Source organism: Podarcis bocagei (assembly GCF_964188305.1).
Source record: "Podarcis bocagei genome assembly, chromosome: 14".
In the NCBI taxonomy this organism is placed as follows: domain Eukaryota; kingdom Metazoa; phylum Chordata; class Lepidosauria; order Squamata; family Lacertidae; genus Podarcis; species Podarcis bocagei.
This window is the reverse complement of record NC_138139.1, coordinates 42,806,261-42,829,516: the sequence shown is the minus strand read 5'-3', so window position 1 is coordinate 42,829,516 and position 23,256 is coordinate 42,806,261. Positions and strand designations below refer to the sequence as shown.

Here is a 23,256-nt window from a genome sequence, read left to right as displayed (position 1 = left end):
ATGCGCCCAGCGCCTGCGACTAGGGAAACGCCCCCGCCCCGTAGAGGTAGAGGAACGCTGTTCCAGCATGGAAACTAGGAGAGGAAAGCGGCTAGAGCGTCCCAGGCCAGTCCATCAAGGGGATAATCGTTCACCGCTAAGAATCATCATACACGTCCGGTTCTCATTTGCAGTTGGTAGACTCCTGGATGGCAAAGGACGAAAACAGAACCTGAGGACTATGAACACTGCTGTGCGCAGTTAGATCGCGGGCTGATTTTCTCTCTCCCCCCTCCCCCCTTGCATTTGAAGAAGAAAGGACATTAACCTTAATTCTGATAAATCTTCACATTGTTTTAATTCTCGAGGATCGGGAGCGAAAGCTGCAGCTGTTTTAAAGCATGCTCTATTCATTTCTTTTGCTCTCTCTGTAAAGGTGATTTGCAGTACTACCATCCAGAAACTGCCACCCACTTGTCAAGGAACAACCAGGAGCACACATTTTTAATTGCCTTTGCAGCCAAGTCTTGTACGTGCCCCACTGCAGTTTGGGGGGCGCAAGTTAAATTATGACCCTTGCAGGAGGAGTGGAGGTTCACCCCATGCATTTAAAGCACATGACTTCACCCGAAGAATCCTGGGAACTGTGTTTTCCGCTTAAGGTAAAGGTAAAGGGACCCCTAACCATTAGGTCCAGCCGTGGCCAACTCTGGGGTTGTGGTGCTCATCTCGCTTTATTGGCCGAAGGAGCCAGCGTACAGCTTCCGGGTCATGTGGCCAGCATGACTAAGCCGCTTCTGGCGAACCAGAGCAGCGCATGGAAATGCCGTTTACCTTCCCGCCGGAGCGGTACCTATTTATCTGCTTTCACTTTGACGTGCTTTCGAACTGCGAGGTGGGCAGGAGCAGGGACCGAGCAACAGGAGCTCACCCCGTCGTGGGGATTTGAACCACCAACCTTCTGATCGGCAAGCCCTAGGCTCTGTGGTTTAACCCACAGCGCCACCTGCATCTACAATTCTTGGAATCCTTAACAAAGTACATAAAGTTCCCAGGATTCCTTGGGGGGGGGGGAAGCTTGATGAGAGCACTTGTCCTGGGAGGTCTAAAAGCACCATAAGACAGTGGCTCTGAAGAAACCCAGGATGATCTACAAGTCATCCGTCAACAGAAGATTCACTCTTTCTCATGCACACTCTTGCACATAGTTTATATTTCAAAATTCATCCCCTGCTTTGCTTTTCTTTTCTTAAATAGTTTTTATTATTTTTTTCATTTTTATCTTCATCACAATACATTCCCTGCTTTTCTTAAGTTCATGAAGTACAGTAAAGAAAAATGACAGGAAAACACACAAACCCCATTGGAATGACCGAAGTCTGATTTGCACAACAGGACCTAAAGCATAGACCAAACATCTGAGCATAAAAACAGGGAGCTGGACATTAATCCACAGTTTAAGTCTGGCAGAGTCAAAAGGTTTTAGGATCTTCCTTTAGCTTAAGAGTGCAAGAGTCAAGGGAACCCATCTGGGAAGGGAGTTTCACAGCCTGGAATGCCTAATAAAAAAAGCCTTTGGGCTGTATGCACTGTTGGACCTACTCAGAGCAGAGCCATTGAAATTAAGATATGATTAACTTAGCTCTATTAATATCAACAGGTCAACTATGAGTAAAAGTTAACTATGGGCAACCCATTGAAATCAATAGGCATGACTAACCTTCACAACTAACAACAAGGTCTTGGTAACCACTCTTGCCTTCTTCAATGGGGTTGTTCCTTGAGAGATCACCACACCTTTACAACACCTGTGCTGCTGACTTTGGGACTTTTGAAATATATACAATAAAAATAATAATCAATTTGAGTCGTGCGACTCCAGTTGGGTCTAGTAGACCCCAAAAGGTTAAGCAATGTGGACTAAAGTCGCTTCTGGGGCTCCTCCAGGATTAGGTGCCCTGAAGCTTAAGCTTCATTTGATTCATAGTAGATCTATTCCAAGCAGGGTTGCCACCTGTCCTGTATAATACAGGATTGTCCCGTATTGTAGTGTAAAATGCTATGTCCTGTAATGATACAGTTTTGTCCTTTATTTCAGGTCTTCTCTGTCTGTCTGTCTCTCTGCCAAGTTAGGGATCCTCTCCAAACGCATGTGTTCGAAAGGGTGCGTGGAATAACAACAACAACAACAACAACAACAACAATTTATTATTTGTACCCCACCCATCTGGCTGGGCTTCCCCAGCCACTCTGGGCAACTTCCAACAATGGAAGTCATGCATAAGCTCCGGGCATGGGTCTAGCCAGGATTTTTGTTGTGGGGGGCGAACCTCAGTTTGCTATGTATTTTTATTGAATTTGATTGATTTAATGGGTTGCAGTTGCCCCTCCCTGCTCCCCTTGGCTACGCCGAGAGCTCTAGGTAGCCAAGTGCAGACAGATTTACAAATTCAGGTATTTGTGTGTGTGACAAATTCCAGAGGGCCACCCCGTTAGGTTGCAACAGATTGCAGTTTATTTGCTTTGAAGTCACTTCAGCATTGAAAAAAATGCTGAAATATACATTTATTAAGAAACCAGAGGCCTTTCTTCTTGGAATAATAGGTTTGGAATTGCCCAAGAAAGATGTTAGATTGTTTTTGTATGCCACAACTGCTGCTAAGATTTTGCTGGCTAAAAATTGGAAAACATAAGAAGTGCCAGCAATGGATGAATGGCAGATGAAGATGATGGACTTTTGGGAGCTAGCCGACCTGACCGGAAGAGTCCGCAACCAGAAGGAGGAGGAGTACCAGGAGGAATGGATGAAATTTAAAGACTATTTAGCTAAATATGCCAAGATAACTTAAATAGAAATACTTGCAAGTACCAGATTGGCTTAGGATTTAAATATGTGATCTTATAGAATAATATATCTAAAGTTAAAATAAAAAAAGAAAGAGGTTAATTGACTAGTAAATTTTATGAGAAATTAGTTGTGGAAAACTGTTACAATGATATACGTAGAAACTCAGCCAGGGGGATTTGAGGAAGTCACCTAACAATGTTAACAAAAGTGGAACTATTATAGTTAGGATTTTTGTTTGTTTGTTATTTGTTTTCTGATGTTTGTGATAAATTTGGAAAATCAATTAAAAAAAATGGGGGGGATGAAGTCACTTCAGCACCGGGTGCGGGGGGGGGAACGCTTCCCCCAACCGGTACTGTATTTTGCCAGATCGAAGCTGGCAACCCTCCGAAGACCTTCCTGGGGGTTCCCTGCTCAGAGGTCCAGGAGCAGCTCCGTCGGGAGCAGCAGGCGTCTCGTCCGCCAGGGGGTGCTGGGCGCCGCTGCCTCTCGGGCGGCGAGACGGGGCGGGTGGGGGCGCCTGGCAGCGGGCGGCTCTCACTCGAGGGGCACCGGGCGCCGTCGCCTCTGCTCTCCGCAGTCCCCACCATGAGCCACGCCGTGCCGCCTCCCGTTTTCCTGGCGGCCGGAGAAGTGGAGAAGCATTTCCCGGCCGCCAGCCGGCTCATCCCCGCCCTGGCCACGGCCCTGGCCAACTTCTCCAGCGGCGCCGAGGGAGGCGTCGTGCAGCCGGTGCGCACCGTGGTGCCGATCCAGAAGTACAGCGGGTGAGGACTCGGGATCGGGATGGGGATTTCCTGCTAAGTATATCCCCAGGTCATGTGGGTTTTTTTTGGGGGGGGTCGGTTTGTAGGGATGTCCCCCCGCCCGCCATGACATGCAATAAATATAATGAGTTTGATTCAAGCATAGGGACTAATTCTTTGGGGCTCTGGGTGCCCCAGCACCCACAAAATTCCCCACGAAGGGGCCGGGCACCCACATATTTCGGTACAGCGTGCCTGGCACCCACGACCCAGGGTATCCACGGTCGCGGGAGCTGGATTCAAGTTACTGCTACTCAGAGTAGACCCATTGGATCTAATGGACCCCACTTATTCACGCTTATTAACTGGTCCGCTCTGAGTACAAGTTATTCACGCTTATTAACTGGTCCGCTCTGAGTACAAGTTATTCACGCTTATTAACTGGTCCGCTCTGAGTACAAGTTAGTTGAATGCAATCCAACTAAGGCTTACATAAGAGGAGACCCGGCGGAATTCGTTCCAAGAATTTCAGCCGCGGGTCAGCTCCCAGCACGACTAAAGTTGGTTGACGTTTCCTACGGATGTAAGCTGACGAAATTAACCTGGAGAAACTGGGATCTTTCTGTGCCCGCAGCACTCTGTGGGCTTCCCTGAGAGTAAATCCATGGGATCTGGTTATAGGTTGGATCCAAACATAGTCAGCTATCCTAGACCCACTTTTCCTGGGAATGAGCTCCCTATGCATTCAGTAACGCTTCCTTTTGAGTTGTTGTTGTTTAGTCGTTTAGTCGTGTCCAACTCTTCGTGACCCCATGGACCTTGAGTAGACATGGTTAAAAATTGTGGTGTTAGTCATGCTTTGAGTAGATGTGTTGAGATCGATGGGGCAACTTAGCAATTTAAAAAGACAAACAACGAAGAAGAAATAACTATTCTTACACACACACAATTTACAAGTTTTAAACCATATATATTTAAAATTGGCACAGGTTAATGTTCAGTAAACTAAATACAACAAAATAAGGAATCCAGTTGGGCATGTACAAACCAGTTTCAAGCATAGTCCTATAATTGTTGGGTTTTATTTTGCTGAATTTCATAATGTGTTCATAATAAAAGCAATTGCTGTTTTCACTGCACAGGGAAGAAAGGGAGTGAGCAGTGCTGAGTTGCGCTCTCAGCGGATACTAACTTTTAAGTTCAAGTGATGTCATGGGGTCCGCTCTAAGCACGACTAACGCCTGCATCCAACTTTGTGAATGAACATGCATAGAATTGTGCTGTCTGTCTAGTACCCATTGCAAAGGGTCGCTTTTGCTTTATAGAAAATCTTTACCTACAGTCATCAAAGGCTGTACTTTCCCCATTTTGTTCCCTTTTGGACCCTAGAGTCCATGAACGCACATTTGAGTGCATGCCTGCACATGTAATTCCAGCACTGGGGACTAGTTGACCCTTTAGGTATGTTCCAACTCTACAATTCTATGCCTCTGTGTGCTCTCTGAAGTAAGCCCTGTTCAATGGGGCTTACTCCTAGGAAAGTGGGCATAGGATTGTAGATGGGCAGAGAATTCTTGGAAGGGGACCTGGGAAGCTTCATTAACTGCAAGCCCCAAAACAACGAAACCCTACAACACAGCTATAAAACTTTGGCACCAGTTTGGAGTGAATTGGACAAGGCTGGATTTCTGGGTGTTAACTTTGAACCGCAGCTTGATGTATCAATTACTCAGTTGGGGACGTGGCACGCTACAAAACGCAGGGTTTGCGCTACAAAGCGGCTGCAAAACTTTGGCACCTGTATGATTGTTTATGAAACTTTAATAAATATTATTATATATATATAAAAAAACTTTGGCACCTGTATGGAGGGGACCCAAAATTCAAGGTTCGTAATTAATGAAGCCAGCCTAGGAAGCATCCACAGCCTGCTGACCAAGTTGGAAGATGTAGGAACATTTTTTTTGTAATCTTTCAAGGTGGTGTAATTGAGCCCTTCTCTGGGGAACTGATTTGCTTAGGATCCTGCAGATCTGTGGCTGACCGAGCTCTGCTGCACACCCCATAATGCCCATTTTTGGGACTCTCCGCGCCAGCTTCTTGACTGCCTGTGCTTTTGACATTAATCAGGGTGTTATGGTTGTACTCTGAGTCTTTAGGGTGTCCCCAAAATCCTTGTTGTGCCCAGATGCTGCTGTCATGAAGGCTCATTGTGCTGATGGCACACAGGTTTCTGGTTTGATTGTAGAGTTCCAAACGGTTGTTCTTTCCAAGTAGAACTCAGTCACCCAAGCACTTTGCACATAAAAATGATCTAACCAAATTGTGAACTGTTGATAATGACAGTCAAGAGCCTTGTGGTCTGCTAGAACATGAGAACAGATTGATTGTGGCAACATTGTGTGTGTGTGTGTGTGTGTGTGTGTGTGTGTGTGTGTGTGTGTGTGTGGACTGTCTCCCGGAAAATGCTGCTCTCCAAATTCACACACCCACAGCAGACCTGCCAACCTGCTTTGCTGAACTTTAATTAAATTGTTGTAAAAGCTTAGCCTGCGATTTTAGAAGACTTCTTTTGTGGGGGGAAAGAGAAAACAAGTTCCTGAACGCTTGCATCTGTGGCGATTTGCTTGAGGTTTGCCACCCTGGGGTTTTTTGGGAGGAATTCACAGAATGCTGTGTGAGATAGTAAGTCTGCAGGCTTGAGTTTGCTAGTTGATGCAACTGGCTGATGCGATCAGCCTACAATACTTCCTATGGAAGTGCTGAGTCAGAAAGACTCAGCAGTTATGTGCTGTCAGTTGACTGGCTGTCATCAGTTTAAAAGGGAAACCTGTCCAGCAGTAACAGTGTGTGTAGAAGAGTGTGGTCAGAGAGAGAGAGAGAGAGAGAGAGAGAGAGAGAGAGAGAGAGAGCGAGAGAGAGAGAGAGCTAGAAAGGTCTTCCTATTTGCCTTAAGGTGCAGTCAGGTACTCTGTTTGACTGTATGAACTGCTCGTGTATTACAGCCTGTAGATTATTGTATATATTTGTGTATACTGTATATAGCTCACAATAAATATACTGCACTGCACTGAAGAACCTGGAACTCTGAGCATTTCTGCTAAAGCACCACAGAGAATTCACGACAAGGCAGGGTAAAAATTCAATAAAGAAATGAACATAGAAATAATCTGCACGGTCTTTCGCTGACACCTGCCTTGGGCTGCCTATAAAACAGGGGTAGGAAATCTCTGGTCCTCCCTGTGCCAGGCATTGGCTTGGCAGTGTGTGTCAATGAAGGCATTGGCAGGGGAAAACTGTTAGCCCCTGGAGCTGCTGGCACCATGAAAATAAGCTTTCTAGGACTCCTCCCGGATGGGCGCCACTAAAAGCAGATGGCCACACTGGCCAGCACTTATGAAAGAGCCCTCGAACTTTCTTCCAACCCTGGTGGCTTAAGTTATTCATTACACTTTCTTTAAAGTTTTAGATTAACTTGCTAGCTTAGTTGCTGAGGGAAGAGACCACACTTGAATGATCATCGCGCCACCTCTGTCTTCTGCTTGTAAGCTTTTTAGGGATCATGCCTGCCTACAGCGAGAAAGATGACGCTTTGACAACCAAGCTGGTGACCTTTTATGAGCACGTGACGGATCCTGCAGTTCCTTCCCATCAAGCAACAGTGCTCCTGTTTGAGCCAAGCAACGGCACTCTCAAAGCTGTAAGTCTCCCAAGGCAACAGTGAGCACAATTTGAACCGCTTTAGCCCCACCAGCCTCAGGCTGCCCTCAGCCACCTGACCTCATGCCTGCCTTTTTCCTTGCATTCAGTCCATGAGGCGGCCCCGGCTGTCAGTTTTCTCCTCCTCCTCCTCCCTAATCTCAGAGTTGTGCTTGCAGAACCCATCAGGTAGGAGATGGGGACAAAACTAGGGGATAGACAGGCTCTGTCTGTCATTATCTCTGGCGCCACCTACTGTTGGACTCCTTGCCTCCCTCCCAATCAGTCCCAAAGGGCCCTAGTCACCACTGCCTGTCACATGTATGGCGGAGAAGAGCATGGGCCTCACCTCTATCAATGTGTGAGGGGCATTCGCTTGGAGGAGGGATTGTTTGTCAATCCAATCTGGGAATTGTAGCTCTCTGCAGGGAACAGGGATCTCCTAATGCCTCTCAGCTTAACAAGCCACACTTCCCAGGATCCTTTGGGAGAAAGTCATGACTGTTTAAAGTGGCATGATACAACTTGAAGGTGTTGGATGGATGGGCCTTGTCTGCCTGAGGAAAAGCATTTTGTATTTAACTTCGATCTTGCCGTTTTACTTTTCGTTCTGTTTGATGTTCTCCTTTGGAAAGGTCATGGATGGTAGCGTCATAACAGCCAAACGGACAGCGGCTGTTTCTGCGATAGCCACCAAGGTGGGTGCTTTTTATTAAGTGGGACGAAGAAAGGGACTGTGGTTTGGGGAATACGGCAGCACTGTCTTTAGCAAAAATCCACACAGAGCCCCCAAATTTAGTTTAGCCCCCAAATTAACTTTTATTATGCTTATGTCAGACACCACACTTACTCCTTATTTATTGTTTACGAAAGAAGGGAGGAGAAAGAAACAAACTTTTTTATTTGCTCATTTATTTACAATACACTTATACAGTACATTTATATACAATACACCACACTAAACAAGTATTGTTTAGGCACCTAACATAATATTTTTATGTAAGAGTTGATTTCAAGAGTTAATGTCAAGAGCCATTGTTGAGTCTGACAAGCGCTGCCGTTGTGAATGACAAGCGCCGCCGCTGCCACGGCGCATCTTTGATAAATGAGCGCACAAAGTCGAAAGTCCTTTAGTGAAATAGTAGGTATGCATTTCGGTAATACCTAGGTATATATGTATTTTGTTTTTCCAGCTTGATCAAAATTATTTATTATTTCATAACAGGTAGATAGTTAAGAGTTTAGGTGGGTTCAGCAGTGGACACCTGGCACCTCCCAGAATTCAGCACCCAGGTGTCTCGCACCCCTTGCACCCCCCGGTAAAGACGGCCCTGGAAAATGGCATGGTGGGCCAAATTGGAAACACAGGATTGACCAGCAGACTGGGTGTTCCCTACCCGATAGAAGGCCATGGACTTTAGGGTTGGCAAAAGTTGTTAATATGAAAGGTGCCATATGAACAAGTAATTTCGTTGTCCCCGAGAGGGGGCAATGACAATAAAGATATTATTATTATTATTATTATTATTATTATTATTATTATTATTATTATTATTATTATTATTTTACCTTCCCCTGTTGGATATATTTTCAGTACTTAATGCCGGTGGATTCTGAAGTGCTGTGTATCCTAGGAGCTGGTGTTCAAGCCTACAGCCACTATGAGATTTTCACAGAGATGTTCTCGTTTAAGGAGGTAGGAAGTTCAATTAAACCAACTGATTTTTATTTATTTTCTAACAAATTTACCACTCAACAATAGCCTCTGCCTTAGGCATTTCTAGCACATACAGAGCACCTGTTGGTTTGTCAGGCACCTTTTGGCCCCTCCCCCCTTAATCTCTTAATCAGGGGTGGGCATACTTCAAGATTGTGGGATCTGCTTTGTTTCTTAAAGGTAAAGGGACCCCTGGCCATTAGGTCCAGTCGTGACCGACTCTGGGGTTGCGGCGCTAATCTTGATTTATTGGCCGAGGGAGCCAGCATACAGCTTCCGGGTCATGTGGCCAGCATGACTAAGCCACTTCTGGCGAACCAGGGCAGCACACGGAAACGCCGTTTACCTTCCCGCTGGAGCGGTACCTATTTATCTACTTGCACTTTGATGTGCTTTCGAACTGCTAGGTTGGCAGGAGCAGGGACCGAGCAACGGGCGCTTACCCTGTGGTGGGGATTCGAACCGCCGACCTTCTGATCGGCAAGTCCTAGGCTCTGTGGTTTAACCCACAGCACTACCCACGTCCCACTTTGTTTCTTAGGACCCTGAAATTCACCAGCTGGAGCCAAGTGTAAATCATGGCATAGAGTTAAGGAAGAAGATATCTCTGAGGGCATCTCAGCCTCTCAGGGATTTGTTCCTCCCGCCCCCAGTTTTGCAAAGAAAGAATAAGACATTTTAGCAGAGGCTGCAGCATTGATAAAATCAAACCAATTATCAAGGGTTCTTAGGTATACTACAATATTGTATAAGTTTCTCTTTCAACAGTCTAGCTTACAGAGTTAATTACTATTTTCTTCTTTCATTTCTCCTCATCCTGCGGAGAAAATCAGATAGAGAACAAAGTCAGCATCAGCATTACAGGGATCAAAAAAGAAACCGTTGCCAGCAAATTGACTTCCATGATTTCCATGTTTTTCAAAGCTGCTGAAGATGTGGCCTGGGGATTTGTTTTCCGTTCCAGAAATGAACTCTCTGTTGTTTTTGATGGGAACAGGGATCCTGTGCCGGATTAGTGCCTGGTGGGGGTGGCAAGGCCTGGCCTGGTGCTACAAGGGAGGAGAGAGTAAGGAAAGGTTGGGATTACTTTGTAGACATTCTGGCCTGGCTACCTTAGAGTGTGTGCACAGATTGTTGACTCCTGCTTATCTCCTTGGCTAGCCAGGCCCACTTGAGATTATAGCAATTACAAGAATGCCATTCAACTGCAGAGGCAATAATAAAATTCAGCTGTGGAGGCAAGAGACCACCCACCTTTCTTTGCACCTCTTGGAGCAAAAAAATAGACCTCTAAGAAGCCTAGGATTGGCTGATTTGAAGTCTGAGTGGACATATGAGAGCCGTCTTCAAACATCTCAAGGGCTGGCACATGGAAGATGGAGTAAGCTTGTTTTCTGCTGCTCCAGAGGTTAGGATCTGAACCAATGGATTCAAGTGACAAGAAAGGAGAGTCTAACTAAATATTAGGAAAAACTCACTGACAGTAAGAGCTGTTTGATAGTGGAAAGGACTACAGTCGTACCTTGGAATCTGAACGGAATCCGTTCCGGAAGTCCATTCAACTTCCAAAACGTTTGGAAACCAAGGTGCAGCTTCTGATTGGCTGCAGGAAGTTCCTGCAGCCAATCAGAAGCTGTGGAAGCCACAGCGGATGTTCGGGTTCCGAAAGAACATTTGCAAACCAGAACACTCACTTCCAGGTTTGTGGCGTTCGGGAGCCAAAACGTTTGACTCCCAAGGCATTCATCAACCGAGGTAAGACTGTACCTGAGCAGGTGGTGGACTCTCCTTCATTGGAGGTTTTCAAACAGGGGTTGGGTGGCCATCTGCATGATTCCTCCACTGCAAGGGATTGGACTAGATGACCCTTGGGGTACCTTCCAGTTTCCTTCCAGATCTATGATTCTATGATCCTAGGGTTATAAAATACCCTGTTATAACACCTGAAGCCACTGTCCATCTTCTGATTGCATGTTGCTGCTTCTTTTGCCTGGTCCCGGACCTCACTGCCATTGTATGGGGCCAAGCATGGCTGAGGAATGCATTAGGGACTGGCAAATTAATTTTATGCATTTTCTTGTGTTTACACTGTCCTGGAAAAGTGTCCACAGGTCCCCTGTCCACATTGTAGGACTTCCTTGAGGCCAAGATTTTATGTAGTTCCCGAGAGGGTCAAAGACCAGCCGCTCCATTTCCCTTGTAGGTGAAGATCTGGAATCGGACCAAGGAGAAGGCAGAGAAGTTTGCACACTCGGTTCATGGGCCAGTCCAAGTCTGCTCTTCTGCTCAGGAGGCTGTCACCGGGGCGGATGTGATCGTAACAGTCACGATGGCAACAAAGCCAATTTTGCACGGAGAATGGGTGAAGCCCGGGGCCCATATCAACGGTAATGTATGCTTTCTGCATGGATTTCTCCCTCTCTGGATACTCAAAGGGGTGGTTGACTTTGTTGGAACCAGGGAGCGTGATGTGGCCCAAATACTAGGGGGGATGGGACCTGTTTTCTGGTGTTCCCAAACAGCTCCTTAAAGTGATAAGGGAGGTGTAATGGGAATTGGGGTTGCTTGTGCGTAAACTGCAAACTGCTCCAAGCTAGCCATGTAGCTAAAACTTTCCCCGGTTGACAGCCCTTGAAACACGACTGTCTTAGTCACTGGCAGAATCCGTCAGTGGGCGGGACCTAAATTTGCGCCAACATAGGAGTTGTTTGACTCCAAGTCTCCGCCTAGATTCCCTGCGTGGTAGCCTTCTGCGCAGCGTGGGCGTGCCAAGCAGAGGTCCTGTGCTCTCTCCGCTGATTTCACTGGAAGAGTCTCTGAGCCTCCCCTCCGCCTTGCTCTCGGCTTCCCCTTTCTCCCTGGTGTCCCCTGGATTTCTTTCCCCCGTGGGAACCCTCTCTCGCTCCTTGCTAGTTCCCTCCCCTGCATCACTGGAGCGACTTTCCTCTCCTCTTCCCTCTGATGGCAGTTCCCTGACAGGAGGGTTTTTGGGCTAAACGTTAGGAAGATCTTCCAAATAATTTGGGCTGTTCAACACAGAAGCAGGTTCCTTTGGAAGTGATGGACTCTCCTTTACTGAAGGATTTAAAGCAAGGGGTCAGGATCCTTGATTCCCCCTCCCTGGCCAACATCTCAGCTGGGCAAAGCCACTCACTTGTCCATCTCCTGCTGTCACCATGATGGAGGAGGGGGAAATTGATGCCTGTTGGCCTTGGGGGCTATACTCTGCCTCCATGGACAGAGGTAGCAACGCTTTTGCATACCATTTGCTGGCAACCACAGGAAGGGGAGAGAGAGCTGTGGCTTCAGGTCCCGCTTGGGGACTTTGCCACAGACATCTGGTTGGCCACCGTGAGAACAGGAGAACAGCTGGACTAGATGGGCCATCAACCTGATCCACCAGACTCTTAGGTACATATGCTTTGTTGTCAGCTGGTTGGAGGTGACAACAAGCCTTTCTTCCCAAGAAACAGTCGGAAGCAGTAGCATAAGTGGAGTAGTGAGACTGTTGTCCTAACCTTGAGCAGAAGGATCTAGGTGTGGTGCAAGATTGGCCGTCAACATTCAACAAAAGTGTTAGCACTGCTCCCAGAAATAGGCTTAGTTGGAAAAGGAAAAAAGAAAAGCACCTTGCTTTAATGAGCTTTAGCTAAAGCATCTTGCAAAGGATTAGCTGATCCAGATTAACTGGTTTTAAAGAGGGGGTGCTAATCTGTTTACAATATCGATGCGAGGCACACTAACATTGTACTGCAGTCTGTTAAAATCGGTAGGATTCGCTTCTACACAATGTAGAAAACATAAAAACATTCCTGAGGCTCACCTGTATTCCACATTCACGAATTACTCAGTACAGAATTTCATGATAGGCACATCAATTTGAATATAATATTGGGGGGCCCTAGGTAGGAACCACCCCACCCTGCCCTGTCAATCACAAGACACAGCGTGCACATCCCATTTGAACAGCAATGCTCATGAACTTTGAGGGGCAGCCAGTGGCGTAGCGTGGGTTGTCAGCACCCGGGGCAAGTAATTTGCGCCCCCTAACCCGTGGATTTGCGCCCCCTAACCCTAACCCCCAGATGTTGCGCCCGGTGCGGCCGGCCCCCCCTGCACCCCCACGCTACGCCACTGGGGGCAGCCCCCTCAAGTATATTATTGGGGGGGAGACCTCGGCTTCTAGGAGTTGGCTCCTCCTTCCATTGTGAGTTCTCTGAGTAGGGACCAATCACATCTCTTTTCAGGGTTTGACTCTATTCTCTGATTAATACCTTCACAGCAAATGAAGAACCCGCCGGTTCTTTATTGGAAAATTTCTTTGAACTCTGGTTTATTCTCATTTTACTTCCTGGAGTGACCTCCCAGGGTTAAAAGGTCCCTGCAGATGTCTCCTTTCTTTATATTACACCCATTGAGATTAATGAACCTCAGTTAATCGTGTGCATTAATTTCTTCTCTGCGTAGAATCTAGTTGCATCATATCGCCCTCTCCACTTCTGCCCTGCGTTGTCTGCAAAGGACATAGAAAGGGATTCATGGAAGCGAATGGGAGGTGCAATTCGAGATTTCATCACTGTCTGACCGATTTCCACCCACCCCTTCATAATCAATGCTTTGTGTGATGGATTCTTCATATTGTGTAGAGGCACACCACGAAGGGTCAGGGGACAATTGGTGTCCTCGTTCACCACCGCAACACATAAACAAAGCACTGCTTCTCCTTGCGTCACCCCAGAGAACTCATTCCTAACGGTTGAGCAGGTTTTCAGAAAAATATGTGAGTCTTTCTCTGTTTGTATAGCCACTTTCTGTTACATTTTTTATATCCTCTTAAAAGAAGGCTGATGGTGGCTCATTCTCCTTAATTATAGGTTTTGGATGAAAACAAAAAACAACAGCCCTACAGCAAAATCTCTCCTAAAATTTCAAGTGATGCAATCAAATATTGTCGCATGTGTCAGGGCTTTCAACTAGATGATGGGCTGAAAGTGCACCACATTGGTACATTAAAACAAAACAAAACACTTTGCCAAATAGCTAAGCCTGCCCTGATCCAGTAGTGTAGGATTCTATCGCCTCTTGTGAGGATTCTGACTAACATCATGCCAGTTGTCTGAAGGAAGAACTGTATGGCAGGATCTTATCTGAGGGGAAAGAGTGCTTCTGGGGAAGGACTGCTCTTTATTTATTTTATTTTTGATTTTTGCTGTCAGCTGATGGGAGCTCTTTTCATTGGAATTAATTTTGGTCAATTTCATTTACGACTCATTTGCAACAAGACACCCTGAAGCAGTTCACAAACATATGTAAAGCAGTCATATGTTCTTTATGGAGGGCAAGACAGCCAGAACCACCAGTGGCATCAGCTGTAAGTTGAAGAACTGTTAAGCAGAAGAATGTGCAAATTTGCTCCCCCCCCCCCCGTTTCCCCATTTCCCTTTAGAGCTATGTCTTCGTAAGGCACCCTGGAAGCCTCACTAGCTGAATGGGTGGGATCTAAATGCTAGGGGTATTCTTACTGCAGAGGTGTCCCCCTCCACACGGCATATGGCTCAAAATCTGTGGGTCTGGGATTGCACATGAGAAGTCTGGCTTCCTCGTTGTGAGGAGAAGACTTGGGGCTGGGAGATCTTGTGCTGCCAAGTAGACCCTGCCTCCATTTTGGTATGCTTGCCACTTCCGCTCTTGGGTGAATTTGAAGTGGCAGGAGCTGGGGAGCCTAAAACCATAGAATTATAGAGTTTTGTGACAAAATTAAGGGTTTCTGGCATATGGTATATGAAGAGTTAAATAAAATATTTAAATAAACTTTTGTAAAAAGAAAAAGAAAAAAGGAAGAAGCTTTTTTATTGGGTATACTAGATTCAGATATCATTAGGGAAAACAGGAAAATAATTCCTATATGCAACAGTGGCAGTGAGAACCCTAATTGTAAAAAATTGGAAAAATGAGACAGCACCAACAAAAAAAGAATGGCAAGAAAAATTATTTGACTACATTGAGTTGGTTAGAATGACAGATGCAATTAGGGGTCAGTCTAAACAAATTTTAAAAAAAGAATGGGGAAAATACAGAGATTATCTTAAAAAGCAGTGCCCTCAAATTAATACCTGGACTTGTTTGATTAAGTTTTGCAAAACAAATTATGGTATAAAAGCTTAAAAAAGAAAGAAGGGGGGGGGGAACGAAGTGCAAAGGAAACAGTTTACTAAATATAAAAGCAGACCTGTGTTGAGGATGAAGGAAGTCAGCTAGAAGAAAAGAAGAACTGAACTATGGTTACATGTTCATTACTTTTTCATATTGGTTTTTGTATTTTCTTTTTAAGTTTTCTTTTTCAATGTTATGTGTGTTTGTGTTGCAAAGTAAAATACCGTATTTTTCTCTCTATAAGACGCACCAGACCACAAGGCGCACCTAGTTTTTAGAGGAGGAAAACAAGGGGGGAAATATTCTGAATCTCAGAAGCCAGAACAGGAAGAGGGATCGCTGCGCAGTGAAAGCAGCAATCTCTCTTGCTGTTCTGGCTTCTGGGATAGCCGTGGAGCCTGCATTCACTCCATAAGACGCACACACATTTCCCCTTACTTTTTAGGAGGGAAAAAGTGAGTCTTATAGAGCAAAAAATACGGTAAATGTGAAATGAATTGTAGGTCTGTGAGGAGAACAGGGATCTCATAACCACTTTAAATAAACTATAGCACCCAGGGTTCTTTGGGGGAAGCCATCTCTGTTTAAAGTGGTATGATACTGCTTTCCGTATATGGTGTATATGTGGCTACTGTAAATGATACAAGAGCATGAATGAAGCCCATGGTTCAGCCTGGAGTCATTCAGCAACCTTTGCGTGTTAAGCATTAATATCGCTCCTGCTCTGCAAAAGTAATTCAAAGGCAATTGTCAATTGTGAACAAATTGTACCCATGAGGTTGGGGTGATTGTATTAACCCTTTTCATCTTGGGAGATAAATCTTCAGTTTGTTTGATTCTGACTTTTAGCCGTTGGAGCAAGCAGGCCTGACTGGCGCGAGCTGGATGACGATGCGATGAGGAACTCTGTATTGTACGTCGATTCGAGAGAGGCTGCTATCCGTGAATCGGGAGATGTCATTTTATCGGGGGTAAGCAAGCAGAGCAGGGGGTGGAGAGTTGTGTGTCTCCTTCTTTTACCAATAAACTTTGAGTGAAGTTCCTGACACCTTTGCCCAAGGTAGCCACAAGTACTTTTGGAGATTTCTGTGGGGATGACCCCAAGTTTGAGGGGAAATTTTGGCAAAGGACCCTCTGAAGGACTCTTATATTTTGTGGGGTGCTGGCCACAGGTTTACCTCACCGTTCCATCAAATTAAATTTCCCACAATCCCCCTGTGTAGCATTGTTACTTCCATTGGAGCTGTCATTTTAATCTCCCACAATCCCCAGGAGTGACTCTACACCAGGGGGGATTGTGGGGAAGTTAAAATGGTGGTTTACACAGACTGAGCCATTCAGGGCAGATGTCTTGACCCTCAGCCTCTGCTAGCTGCCTGAGGGTGCCAAGTGCTGGTGCACTTGGTTTTCTGTGGGGACTGAAATCTTAAGAACCCTTAGGAACTTGTAACTGTGTTTAAAGGCAGGACCAGAGCTCAGCGTGGGGAGAACCCAAAGCTCTTCCCCCACCCCACAGGATTTCCTGCAAAATCTCAGGTTCCCCAAAGTCTTTCTATACCTTCCACTTGTGGTGCTGTTTTGGCTTTGAAAGCCATGCCGCGCTCAGTGTGAACCTCAGAAAAAGGTGGCACCGGAAGATGACAAAAGGTCTGTGTTTGTTTTGCAGGCAGAGATTTCTGCAGAGCTGGGTGAGGTGGTGCTGGGAACAAAACCAGCTTTGCGTGAGGAAACCACTGTGTTCAAGTCCCTGGGTAAGAATGGTCCCCTGCTGTGCTTGAATAAGAGTGCAAGACAACGCTTTATTATTTAACACCCCCCCCCTTGCGTGAGAATACTGGCGATTATCTTCAAACTGACAACGGATTCCCCCCATTTAACAAAGGCAGACATGCCTCTTTCCCTCCTCGAAGACACAAGACAGAAGCCATTAGCATCAACAGGGAAGCGAAGATGAATGAATGTATTGTTCGTCTTTGTACACTACTTGAGCTCTGATCATAACTATTCCCCCCCCCCACTGCAAAGACTTAAGAACTTAACAAGAGTCCTACTGGATCAGGCCAATAGACCATCGAGTCCAGCATCCTGTTCTCACAGAGGCCAACCAGATGCCTCTGGGAAGCCCTAGAGCAGGGCATGAGTGACACAGCACTCATGAGAGCCAGTGTGGTGTAGTGGTTAAGAGCGGTAGTCTCGTAATCTGGTGAACCGGGTTCGCATCTCCGCTCCTCCACATGCAGCTGCTGGGTGACCTTGGGCTAGTCACACTTCTCTGAAGTCTCTCAGCCTCACTCACCTCACAGAGTGTTTGTTGTGGGGGATGAAGGGAAAGGAGAATGTTAGCTGCTTTGAGACTCCTTTGGGTAGTGATAAAGCGGGATATCAAATCCAAACTCCTCTTCTTCTTCTTCTTCTCCTCCCCATTTGCAATTCCCAGCAACAGAAGCATACAGTCTCCAACAGTGAAGGGAGAACAAGACCATCATGCCTAGTAGCCGATAGCCCTGTCTTCCGGGCAAGATGTCACATTAAGCATTTATCCATTCCTTTGCCTCATTAAAAAAAAAAAAGTGCAAAACCTTTCCAGGAACTGGGTGGGAGGTTTTTTGTGACATCAAGGGGGGCATCAGCCAATCGGCACCAGGCACAACTTGAATGATAACAATTGGAAGGGACCACAAGGATCATCTAGTCCAGGGTTTCCCAAAGTTGGGTTTTCAGCTGTTTGGGGACTACAACTCCCATCGTCCCTAGCTAGCAGGACCGGTGGACAGGGATGATGGGAATTGTAGTCCACAAACAGCTGGAGACCCAAGTTAGGGAAACCCTGATCTATACCAACCCCCTGCAATGCAGGAACGTTTCGTCCAATGTGGGGCTCAAACCCACGACCCTGAGATTAAGAGACTTGTGCTCTACCAACTGATCTGTCCCCTTTCTGTTGTCTTTTGGAACTCTGCAGGACCAGCTTTAGAGCTGTGACTCAGAGGAAGTAGTTCCCTTTGAAGTGAGTTCTTAAATGGATGAAAGTACTTCTGGAACAGCCTTGGTGCTAAATAATAGTTGTGCGTGTGCCTTTCTTCCCTGAGAACAGCTGGCAGTCTAGATGGACTTTGTGCCTGTAGGGTGTGGAGCTGGCAACCCTTTGATCACAGGGCAGGGCCATGCTGCCTTTATTCTTGCTCCATGGAGGGCAAATTCCTGAAAATGGGACGTGGGTTGGTTGCAATTGTTGGTCAGCAGGCCAATTAATTAGGTGAGGGTCTTTGGGGTCTTGTCATCTTTTTTGCCACTCTGGAGTAATTGAGGCTGCTTACACAAGGGACGCGGGTGGCACTGTGGGTTAAACCACAGAACCTAGGACTTGCCAATCAGAAGGTCGGAGGTTCGAAACCCCGCAACGGGGTGAGCTCCCGTTGTTCGGTCCCAGCTCCTGCCTACCAAGCAGTTCGAAAGCATGTCAAGTGCAAGTAGATAGATTTGGTACAGCTCCAGCGGGAAGGTAAATGGCGTTTCCATGTGCTGCTCTGGTTCGCCAGAAGCAGCTTAGTCATGCTGGCCACATGACCTGGATGCTGTCTGAGGACAAATGCCGGCTCCCTTAGCCAATAAAGCGAGATGAGCGCCGCAACCCCAGAGTCGGCCACAACTGGACCTAATGGTCAGGGGTCTCTTTACCTTTACACACTGTACACTTAAAGCAGGGTTTCCCAAACTTGGTTCCCCAGCTGTTGTTGGACTACAACTCCCACCCTCCCTAGCTAGCAGGATCAGTGGTCAGTCCCCTCCCTCCCCGAAAACAGCTGGAGACCCAAGTTTGGGAAACCCTGATTTAAAGCACACGGCTTCCTCCAAAGAACGCTGGGAGCTACAGTTCCTAGCCCTCTTAACAAACTACAGTTCCCAGGATTATTTGGGAGAAGTTATGTGCTTCAAATGCGTGGTGGCACTGGTGGAAGTGGCACTAGGGCAGCCTACTGGAGAAGGTTGGTGTAGATAGTATTAGAGCCTTGGGTCTTCCAGCTGTTGCTAAACTACAACTCCCATCAGCCCCAGCAAGCATGGTCGGAGTTCAACATCTGGAGGATTAATGGTTCCCCACACCTGTATCAGATGGACCAATTTATGTGCACATTTGCTTAATATGCAGACTCTTAGGGGTATTTTAGAATGCAGTAGAAGTGACAGATTTTAAAATTCTTGTATATGATCTGATCAGTCTTTTCCTCCAGAAAATACTGTGGGGTTCCCCTCATCCTTGTTGACTGTGATGTCAATTGTTGTTTATTTTAGGAATGGCGATTGAAGACACAGTCCCGGCGAAAATGATATTTGATTCCTGGTCGGCTGGCAGCTAAAATGAAGATCTTCCAATAATCTAAGCACCAAAACAATATTGAGAATGAAGTAGCATTTAGGGTTGCATTCCCACTTTTAGCAGGAGCTGTTTTTAAAAAAATAAAAATGATAACATTTTCAATCTTATGCCCACTTACAATGGGAGAAAATCTCATTGAATTTGGGGGTGCTTTCTTTTGAGTCAATATGCATAGGATTGCAATATAACTTTTTATTTTTTTATAGTATTTCTGTTGAGGACAAAGTAGTTAAAATAGAAGAATAGAATAAACCAAACTTTTGTGACATGCATAACCAGTATGTTTTTCTGTCCACTTTGGTTTTGATTTACACTATTCAATTCTGTTTTGTGCTCACTGTGAGGTAAACAGGCACAGGGTTCACCCCCCCCAAAAAAAAATCTTTAGAAGGTTATATAATTTCTTGCTGTAAAGCATTAGGTTGAAAATTACTATCAATAATAATAATAGGCTCCAACCACATTTTCGAGTCCCATTTGGCAGCTTAATTTCATATCTTCTCAAGGATGAGAAATAGTTCAAGAAACTCATCTATGATTAAGCTTTCCGCAGTTGTAAAATAATAACTGGAATTTGCAGTTCTCTCCTACCTTCCCTGCCTTTTGTTGACACTGAGTGGATCAAGGGGGATTGCAAAAAATCATAATAGTGATGTGGGTCAAATCCTTTTGAGCGCTATTTGTTTAAAAAACAGAGTAACAGAACACTACATTTTGTATTGCTTTAATACATACTGACTTTCCCCTCTTACACTTTATTTTCTTTTTTAATTGAAGTGAGTCTGTGTTGGTTGAAAATCTCTGGTAATGGGTATCTACTGAATTTTGCTACCAGATAAAATGGTTATTTGCATTTTGATCAGAAGATAATTCATGGTGTTTAAGAAGTGGATAGAGCGAGGTTGCTCTCACCTCAGAATACTAGAACCCAGGGTCATCCAATTAAACTAATTGGCAGGATATTCAGGACAAACAAAAAGCCCTTCTTTGCAGAACAGTTAATTTATATGTGGCATTCACTGCCATAGGTTGCAAGGATGACCTCTGGCACATATGGCTTTGAGAGGAGAGAGGACCATTTTCATGGAAGTCTTATCAGTAGGCCTTAGGGTCTCCCTCTGCAGGGTGCTTGTTTTGTTCTAAAATTTCAGACCCAGTTTGACTTTTATTTCCCATGTGTGCATGGGATGTCTTTTAGCCAGCCTGATCTTTACAGCCTTACTAACAGCCTGAAGAAGCCAACTGATCTCAAACAGCAATGTTATGCTGATGCAGATATGCTCTAATGGCTGGTGGGCAGTGGTAGCTGCTGAAGGATGCCAGTTGCCAACTAGGGGCTCAAGCATATGGCTGGGTGGCAAGAGAGTGGTTACCCCTGACAGTGATGGGGGATCTGGTGCCTGTCCAGCCAGCATGGGTAATGGTCAGGGGTGAAATGAATTGTTGTTTGGCAACAACTGGAGGACAAAGGGCCTCCAGTCGTGGAGTTCACTTCATCAATCCTGGAGGGCGTAATCTCTGACCAATCAATGGATACAAGCAAGTAAATGAAGTCAAGGTCTAAATCCATGATGGCCAAACTTGGCCCTCTAGCTGTTTTGGGACTACAACTCCCATCATCCCTAGCTAACAGGACCAGTGGTCAGAGATGATGGGAATTGTAGTCCCAGAACAGCTGGCGGGCCAAGTTTGGCCACCACTAGAAATGAACACAATATATTTCTATCATGTAGGTCTATAAGAATTTGAAAACTTTGCAAAAAAAGAAAAGGTCTATGCCTGGAAGCCAATAGAATGTATACCAACAACCCCTCCCAAAATCCTTATGTACTTCACAATGCAAACACAGTATGTAATATCACTAAATTGTAACATACTGACGATGCAGAGTAAATTTGTGTCTCAAATACTAATTACCCTACAGCAATGAACAAAGGCAGGTTATTCAAAATACATCTCTGGTAACTGTCTTTCATCATCTGGACTTCAAGTTTGTCCCTTTGCATTTGATTGCATCGCAGAGACCTTGACTTTATTCATTCATTTGTACATTTCATCAAGTCTAAGGCTGATCACCTTGACTTCCTCATCCTGGGGCGTCTGGGCTACAGCCAACTTGCAGAAGACCTACAGTTCAGGTGCAGAGCATATGCTCGGCATCTAGAAGGCTCCATATTAAGTTCTTGGCTCACCTGGCTACTATATCTGAGGCAGCAGAGCTGGGAAAAGCTTCTGCCTGAGTCCAGGGATCCTGGCCCAGATACCTTTTGTGACAGCTGTCTTAGCTATTGTTTCAAAAGGCTATAGGGGCCTGAGAATTCATCCCCATGGCTCCCTGCCTCTATGTCCCTCTGTAATTTTATACTTGCTGAAGAAGGCAGTCTGGCCTTCATCTCTGCAATGCTTTGTTTTCCGAGGTTGTCTGTTGTGATCCCAGGGTCTGACTCTCCATCTTTGGGAAGACCCTGTTAAGTGAAGAGACTTCTCTCATCAGAGGCGGTGCCAGCCTTCCAGCCTGAGGTACAGCTCTACTTATGAGGCTGCTTGTTGCTGAAGCAACATTTGAGCCTTGCTGCTCTGAGTCTCCAGCTTGAATTCCTCATGGAGCTCTCCAAGGTGCTATCTGCAACCTGAACTTCCATGCTCTCTTGGGCTATATACACACTATAAATTTAAAGCACCTGTCTTCCTCCCAAAGAATCATGAGAACTGTTGTTTGCTAAGAGTCCTGGGAATTGTAACTGAGGAGCAAACTTCAACTCCCAGGATTCTGGAAGGGGAAGCCAGGCACTTTCAATGCATTACATGTATGGTAGGGATGTGTCTTTGTTTTCCTTTCTCTTACCTTTTTTTGCATCACCAGAAGCAAGTATCTGTTTGTTTGCTTCTGCTTTGCATTGCTGGAAGCTGGACTCTGCCCTGCTTTGCCTTTTCTGCTTACCCATACCTGGAACATTTACAGTGGATGCTCAGGTTGCAAACGTGATCTGTGTGGGATGTACGTTCGCAACCCATGTCTGCGCACGCGCGGGTTGCGATCCGGCGCTTCTGAGCATGTGCAAAGCACGATTTAGCGCTTCTGCGCATGCACAACTGCCGAAACCCAGAAGTAACCCGTCCTGGTACTTCCGGGTTTCGGCAGTCCGCAACCCGAAAAAACGCAACCTGAAGCGGCTGTAACCTGAGGTATGACTGTACTGTGATCTCACACCTGTTAGAATACTTCTGCTTCTGAAGACATTACTTGGACCAGAACATCAATCCTTTGCCACTCACATTCAGTGCTTGAATTAAACGGGGGCAGTGGGGGCCTATGTTCAGCGGTGAAGCAAGCCGATCAGGCACCATGGGTGGTGGGCATGCCCTGTGCCCAGGGGCGGGGCCTCCAAGGAGTCTGCCTGCCTCCTCCCACTCAGCTGCCCTACAGCTGAGGGGGAGGTGGCGGGTGAACCGTTTGGGGCAGTGCAGAGCCTACGGGTGCTCAAACCCCCACTTCACTCCCAGGAGAGAAGCGTGGCTCGGGTGTGCTGCAGGCCCTGTGGTGAGTGCCGCCCGCCATTTTGTCACCCCCTCAGTGCTGACCCCCAGGGCGGCCTGCCCCCCTTCCTCTGCCCCTGCCTGTGTTTTTGATTAAAATTAAGAAGTGTCATGGAGGGGGGGTCTGTGAATTTCATTAAGCCTCCCTCCCTCCCTAATAATCAGAGCAACACCTGAGACCTCTGAGTGTTGATAGCAT

At 46.1% G+C, this 23,256-nt stretch overlaps 1 protein-coding gene and 1 long non-coding RNA gene across 2 annotated transcripts; both read left to right on the top strand.

Annotated features, from left to right (window-relative positions):
- Positions 1-3,333: 3,333 nt before the first annotated feature.
- CRYM (crystallin mu) lies at positions 3,334-19,795 on the top strand. Its single transcript, XM_081169711.1, has 8 exons — positions 3,334-3,594; positions 7,123-7,273; positions 7,908-7,970; positions 8,867-8,968; positions 11,193-11,376; positions 15,992-16,113; positions 16,809-16,893; positions 19,436-19,795. The coding sequence occupies exons 1-8, from the start codon at positions 3,416-3,418 to the stop codon at positions 19,498-19,500; spliced, it is 951 nt and encodes a 316-aa protein (XP_081025837.1). The 5' UTR covers positions 3,334-3,415; the 3' UTR covers positions 19,501-19,795.
- Positions 11,390-14,729, top strand: LOC308573121. The gene is made up of 3 exons (XR_014001933.1): positions 11,390-11,532; positions 11,972-12,987; positions 13,134-14,729. It is a non-coding gene; the product is annotated as an uncharacterized lncRNA (long non-coding RNA).
- Positions 19,796-23,256: the final 3,461 nt, after the last annotated feature.